Below are 7677 nucleotides of genomic sequence, written 5' to 3' on the forward strand. Positions count from 1 at the left end.
AATAGAAAAGTAGAAATTTCATTGCCAATGATCAGGGGAGATCCCCTCAACAATCAGAATACAAATCATTGCCGGAAAGACAAAGGGGAAAAACAAAGACAACAAGGGATTGAAACAACAAAGCAAGAGGAACATAAAACCGCTCCTAAATCCAAATGATATTAAGAATCAAAAGAGTTTTTTGTTATTCATCAAACACTGGAACCCTTATCTTCAAGCTCTTTTAATGGTTCCCACATCTTTTCTCTCTTCCTTCGTTACTCTTGAGCAAGAGGAACAGCCTTAGCCTATAAAGACACAAAGTAACAGCAGAGAAACCGCATTAGAGATAACACAAAGTTCCAGTACCAAAAAAAAGTGCTTAAGAAGGCTTCAAGGATGAGAGTGCATACCAGTGGGCGATACTTCAAGGCATAGAACATCTCAAGGTAACGACGGCTCTCAAGACGGTCAAGGTTCGAAACATGCTTCCAGAATCCATACACACCGGTCAATGTCAGGAGCCTCTGTGAGTAAATCTGCCATGTGTATCTGCAAAAACACACACAAAAGATAAGTCCACATGAACTGGTCAAAGAACAAGAAGGCATGAGTTTTCTTTTTTTTTTTATTCTTACTTCTCCTCAATCCTCTGAAGCCCTCCCTTTGAGATCTGGTCCCAGTGAGATGGATCTTCCTTACATTTGGTGAAGAAATCAGCAAGAGTATCAGCAGCCTGATCACCGTGGTAAGGGTCAATGTGGAAACCCGATTTGCCGTGCACAATGATCTCAGCTGGACCACCTTTGCATGTGGCGAACGTTGGTAAACCACAGGTCATGGCCTCCACAACAGTCAACCCAAAGGCTTCATACAATGCTGGTTGCACAAAAGCACCCTTGGTGTCACAGATGTACCTGTAGAGCTCACCGTTCCTAACTCTGTTCATCTGGGATGAGATCCACCTGAACTGGCCGTTGAGCTTGTATTCATCAATGAGGTCATACATTTTCTTCATCTCGGCCTTCTCTTCGTTGTCCTTTGACTCTTTCCTCCTGTCTCCTCCAACAACCACCAGGTTAGCAAGCTCACGCAGGCGTTTGTTCTTCCCGTACCACTCAACAAGACCTGACAAGTTCTTGACACGGTCGAGCCTAGCCATCGTGAAGAGGATTGGCTTCTTCTTGTCCTTGAGCACACATCTGTTTACAGAAAGATTAAATATAGAATCACAAACGTTTACCAAAGATGGAAGTCATCAAAAAGCTTACAAGTGCTCTTCGTTTTCAACATTGCTGTAGAGGAGCTCCTCAATCTCAGGGTGGAATTTAGTCAATCTACGCTTCTCCTCTGTGTAAGGGAAGTAGATACTCATATCAGCACCAGGAGAGACAATGTTGAACTTGGGATCAAACACATCGATCCCGTGAACAACACGGTACAGTCCAGGAAGAGTAAAGGCTGTGTGGCTCTCATACTGTCCAACCGTATCCTTGCTGCAAAAAATGAGTGAACCAAAGAGCATTCATATACTGAAACAAACACTTATTCAGAAACTAATTCTTGAACACTGCATTCAATACCTTCCAGCAATTTCTTGGAGAGTACTAGTGATGATGAAATCAGTGTGGTTCATTGCAAATAAATCCGCAGTGAACTGGCATGAGAAATGGTACTTATCGTCAAGTTTCTTCCAGTAGATATCAGAATCAGGGTACTTTGTCTTCTCCAGGGCGTGAGCAATGGTACACTGTGATAAAGAAGAATTAGTTAAAGCTTGTCTTCTCACTGAATAGATGCAAGAGAGTTAAAACTGAGAGAGGTGTTTAACCTGAGTGACACCAAGTTTGTGTGCCAACAAAGAGGCAACGAGGTTGCCATCACTGTAGTTACCAATGATAAGATCAGGCTTGCCCTTCAACTCTTTGGCAAGCTCAGCGGCAGCATCCTCGGTGTAAGTCTCAAGATATGGCCAGACTTCGAATCTTGAGATCCATTTGCGAACAATACCCTTCTCTGTTCTGAAGGGCACACGGAGAATATCACAGTACTCAGATCCATCAACTCTCTCAAGACGCTCACCGCATGTGGTTCCTACTGCATCAGGAAGCAGTCTAGTAAGCTGCAACAGAAGCAAACACACGGAGTCAGATTCAGACATCCCCAAGAATCCAAGGTTGAGAGTAAAATCAACTGAGAGCTTACAATGAGAATTCTTGGAGTGATGTTGAGTCCTTGTTGCTTAATACGTTGGAGCATCTCTGTCTCCAAGGCACGAACTTGATCCAGAATGTAAACAACCTGCAAGATCACAACTGTTTGAGCTCCAAGACAGAACAAGAAGCGTATCTCACACTAGAAGAAGAGAGAGTGAATGAATCCTGACCTGACCACCAGTGTCAGGGTAACCAAGAACATTGTCCTGAGCAAAGTAACCATGCGGAGAGAGGATCACAACGTTGAACACCATAGGAACTCTTCCAAGAAAGGTCTCAAGAGTGCAAGGGTCAGGGGCCTCGAGGAGGTCCAGAAGAAGACGGATCATGTCAAGGACACGCTCGGCATTGTTTCCCCATCCCCTCTCAAGACCAATCTCCTCAAACTTGGCCTCAAAATCTTCATAAGGCGTTTCGGGTGAAAGCCCTGCCAGATACTCCTCTGCTTTCCTCAAGATGTGTTGCAGAGTGTTGAGGTTTTGAACTCTCTCGTTCAACATCAAGGTCTACAAAATCAAAACCAATCAAAACAAGATTCTGGGACTTGTAAAAAAAAAAGAAAGAAGAGACTCTTAGGGATGTGATCAGTTTACCTTCCCCTGGTGGCTGTGTAGTTGAAGGAACTTAAGCAAAGGAAGCAAACTCTCCTTGTCATGAAAGAGCTTAGCAGAGAGGTGACGGTTAAGGAACTCAACACCATCTCCAATGTATTTGGGAAGAGTTGGGCGAGGGACAGAAGCATTAAACGGCTCAAAGTCAAGCTCGAGCGTGAAATCACCATTCTTACTGCGATTCAAAAGTATAATCGTTGAGTGTATTTAGAAAAAGAAAAAAAAAACAGAACAGAACTTAGAAAAAAATGGTTTACACATACACTCCATCAACAAGCTCTTCCTTAAAATGAAGAAACTCAGCAGGTGTAAGCTCCTCAACGACAAGAGCATGGAGATTGACTCTTATGTACTCCCAAACACCAGGCCTTGGTCTCACAGCAAGAGCAACCCATGGTGGCAACACAATAGCTTCCTGTTACAGAACTTTTTACCAAAAGATCAAAACTTTCACTACCATAAAGATTAAAACTTTAACTACCAAAGAGACTAAAACTCTCACTACCATAAAGATCAAAACTTTCACTAGCAAAGAGACCAAAACTCTCACTACCATAAAGATCAATACTTTAACTACCAAAGAGACCAAAACTTGAAGTAGTAACCCATTTGAGTGTGTGTGTTTGGAAAAGTAACCTGAGTGGTTTTGAGAAGATCGAAGAAAGCACCACCTTCAATCTTCTTCTGGGTTTCTTCAGGCAAGGCCTCGAATTCAGCAATGATCTGGTTCTGTTGGAGGATGCCTTTACCTTTGGCTTCAACCCTACAACAAGATCATCACGTGAAGTAAGTGTGATCAAAACTTTTTGTTTCTTCTTCTTAGCCATTTTAGTAAAAAGGTGATTGATGGAGAATAATACCTGGAAAGCAAGGCAAGGACTTCGTTTCTCTGAGCAACGAGCGTTTCGTTCAAACGCTCACGTTGGCTGAGCACGCGCGTTAACACACCGTTCACCATTGATTCAAAAGAGACGCAGGACACAGTGATACAGAGTTTTTTTTTTTTGGAAACTGCAGAGAGAGAGAATAACACAAGGAAATAGAATAATATGATGAGAATAAGATGTAAGTTTTGTGTCACCCAACATTCATATTTATATACATAAAAACTATCTATTACAACGAAGATGGTCAAGAAACCCGATCAGATACTTTGACTTTTTTTCTTTCTTTTTGAGCCTTAAGCTTCTAATATATTACGAGAGAACCATATAGGTTATTAAATTCAAAATATTGACCACTGAACTATACACATGGGCATAAACAAAATTCGTTTCATCTTAGTTATAAATCATTGTTTTCGTACATAACTTAAAAAATGTTTCTAGCTGACACCGAACTTGGACGTGTACAAATTGAAAATGATATCTTAAGATCATTTTATTAGTTTCGTTAAACCTCTCTATCCACCATCCGTTTTAAAGCAGTGGTGTTTAAACCCTCCTCAGTGTCCTCATGGACATCTTTGTCACATTTAAATCCAAGTGTGACCTTAAAAAAGCGGATGCAAAGATATAATATAAAGACAAAAAAATATACCATCGCTTTAAAAAGATATTTAAAATTTGGATACAAATATCTGTCATATCTTAAGAAAATAAGATTTAAAAAAAATGAAAATACTCTGTAGTGGATTCCTTATTTGGATATAGTTTTTTCTAGAAAATTATTCAGAATTCAGCACTCAAAAGAATTTTCGGAAAATGTTTTATCAAATTAAAGAAAGGCATGATTCTTTGGAATACAACTGGGAAAATTCCAACTTACAAAAAATAATAAAAAGGCGAGAAAATAGAATACGATCAGGACTGATACTCCAGAATATATAGACATTTGCTGTTGATTTTCTAGCCAGAGATTTTTCAGGCAAGAATTTTCTAAGTAAAAGGACAAGATATTGTTGTGATTCATCTTATTTTCTGTTTTTAAAAAGAAAAATATACACAGAAAGCAAATTAAAATTCTTGTTTCGCTAGCATTAGATTAAAAAAATACAAAACAAAAAACTAGAAAGGTTTTTTTTTTTTGAACACACTAGAAAGCTTTAAACAAGAGAATAATGAGAAGATTAGAACCTGGAGTAGAGAGGAAGTGGTTTCAGTGAATGGTGGAGGATTCGTTCATACATTTTCATATTTATAGACCCGCATTATTAAAGCTTTATGCAATTTTTGGTAAGTTGGACAGTAATAGATAGATGATAAAATGGATAGTTTACCTCCTTTGTTAATTTGTTTCCTTTACGTTATTTTTACTTGGGCTCCAAACTCAGAGAAATTGATTTGAAAGTCCATGTAAAAGGGCATTTTAGGAAGCAGGATGGTTCTGGAAGTGTGTACATTTTCCTTATCTATCTGATAAAGACGGATATATGAACAATTAATCACCAATGTTTTATCCTAAAACAGTGATATCCGAATCCTATCTTTGGATTAAGAAGTTATTGTAATTAAATTTGATTTTAATGACTTTCATCCAACACTTGGCCAACAAGAAAATTTATTAAAAAATCTTGTTGATATTCTAACTTTCTAGTCAACTAATCACCAATGTTTTATCCTAAAACAGTGACATCCGAATCCTATCTTTGGATTAAGAAGCTATTGTAATTAAATTTGATTTTAATGACTTTCATCCAACACTTGGCCAACAAGAAAATTTATTAAAAAATCTTGTTGATATTCTAACTTTCTAAGACTAGAAAGTTAGAATATCAACAAGATTTTCTAACAATTTGAGAAATATATAATAACTAGTTATGCAATCAAAAACTGTTTAAATTACAGTAAAGCTTTTATAAATTAATACTCGATAAATTAATAAATTTCGTGGGTTCTAATTTAGATCTGTAAAATATAATACAAATCGATAAAATAATAAGATAATAATATTTTTAAAATTCTCAGGTAAATATATAGTTTCATTAAAATCATAAGTTCATAATCTATCAATATATATTTTTATACAAGTACAAACTAAACATTATATTGTTGATTTTATATTTACAATGAAAATACATTTATTTTTCTTAATATTTCAATATATTTGATAATATTTAGTAAAATTATATCGAAAATCACATAACAATTTCTATGAAACATAAAAATATACACCAATAAGATAATAAAACATATGAAAGTCAAATTTCTAAAATTTAAATAATGTATATATGGTAAAATCAAATATTTTCTTATTTGATAATCAAAAATAGAAAAAAATCTAAAAATGAAACTTTTGTAAATTAATATCTCTATATATTAATAAAATTTTAAAATCTCAACATTATTAATTTGTATAGGTTCTGCTGTATTAACAATGTTTTAGTCGCATCCTAAAAGATAAGTTTCATTATTATTTTTTGGTAAATGATTTTGTTGGTATTCTGTTTTTTTTTTTTTTGCTAAAAAAATCTACGAAACTTTTATGTCTTGGAAAAAAAAAAATTTATGTCTTGTTTTATTATTTTTCTATTTCCTACCAGGTAGACACATATGTTACACTAAAATTTGATTTTCTTTAAGCAATCATCTTTAAACTAACTCAATTCTCGTCAAAGTTTCCCTGACTAATTCAAAATATATGTTAATGCCCCTACTAAAATCTCTTCTAGATCCTCCTATATGTTTCCTGCTAAAATTTTAGATGTGACAATAAGCTGTAATGTAAACAGCTCTCCCTCATTTTTTTTTTTTTTTAACATTTGATATCGAACTTTGTTTAGGAAAACATTAAATTTTACATATGTTAAAAAAATATTTTATTTAATTCAATTAATTGATCATACATTTAGTCTATCATACTTTTAGAAACTAATATAACAAGCTTTGCTAAAATGATGAAAATATAATGAAAATAAATTGATGTAAATCATATTTCCAATTGTGAAAGAACAAAAAAGTCATTGAATTACTTATAGTGTACAATTGGTGATACTGTAGTTGTAGAATTTAGTCTGTAAATTTTTTAATGTGGTTGTAACTACTATAGTCGTAGAAATTAAACGAGTAAAAAATGAAAAAATAATAATTCTATAGCAATATTTTTTCTACTTAAAAAAAACTCCTACAGTTTTTTATTTAATTTTAGGTTTAGCTTTAAAAAATACATAAAACATGATATATGATTGATCATTTTTATGGTTGTAAATAAAAACTAAAATTAAAATCATTTGTTACACTCCAACCAATCACTTTCGTAGTTTAAAATAATTATAAATATTTACTGATCAGAGGTAATACTTACCATGAAAAGATATTCACAGAAAAATATTGTTGAAAGCACAGAAAAACTGTTGATAGAAGTCTGTAACTTACATAATGAATGACATTAGGTCGGAGATACGTGACTTTCATAAATTTTTACTATTCACATTATTTATCAAATTCTTACGTTACCATGTGTTTCTAAGTTTTATCCAAAAACATGTGTTTCTAAAAAAAATAAAAAAATGGTGTATTATTATATTCTTTTTTTTTTAAACTAACATGTGTATCACTCAATACTAGCCATATAACTACCATGTACTGAAATACTGTTTTATGATGATTATTTGGTTAAAATATACTCAGTTATCCTGTTAATGATGTTCCACCATTTGAAATTTTGACTATTATATACTTAGTAGTTTACAGTTCATTTGACAATAACAATCAATTTCCTTAATAATATTCATTATTACCATCTATTACTACATATCCAGTTGTAGCTAACGGTTTATCTAGAGTATGGTTTGTGAATTGTGAAACAAAACGTTCAAATGGTTTTTAAAGTAAAACCGTTGATGGTTTGTGTCATCCATTGCGTAAAGAGTTATTTAAAAAGGATTTATTGTTGGGTTGAAACCATTGGCTAAGCTATTACTGGTAGGTTTG

General features: G+C 34.2%; 1 protein-coding gene across 2 annotated transcripts; it reads right to left on the minus strand.

The window, feature by feature from the left end:
• Positions 1-5018, minus strand: LOC108817509 (sucrose synthase 1). Of its 2 annotated transcripts, XM_018590228.2 has the most exons (13): positions 4882-5018; positions 3667-3817; positions 3443-3569; positions 3070-3221; positions 2789-2981; positions 2366-2701; positions 2185-2280; positions 1811-2101; positions 1563-1729; positions 1251-1475; positions 618-1181; positions 393-531; positions 1-287 (listed from the first exon to the last, which is right to left on the minus strand). In XM_018590228.2, the coding sequence occupies exons 2-13, from the start codon at positions 3762-3764 to the stop codon at positions 258-260; spliced, it is 2418 nt and encodes an 805-aa protein (XP_018445730.1). In that variant the 5' UTR covers positions 3765-3817; positions 4882-5018; the 3' UTR covers positions 1-257. The 2 variants fall into 2 exon arrangements, with proteins under 2 accessions (XP_018445730.1, XP_056846601.1); XM_056990621.1 differs by lacking the exon at positions 4882-5018 and having other exon boundaries at positions 3667-3878.
• Positions 5019-7677: the final 2659 nt, after the last annotated feature.

Source organism: Raphanus sativus, chromosome 7 (genome assembly GCF_000801105.2).
Source record: "Raphanus sativus cultivar WK10039 chromosome 7, ASM80110v3, whole genome shotgun sequence".
NCBI lineage: Eukaryota > Viridiplantae > Streptophyta > Magnoliopsida > Brassicales > Brassicaceae > Raphanus > Raphanus sativus.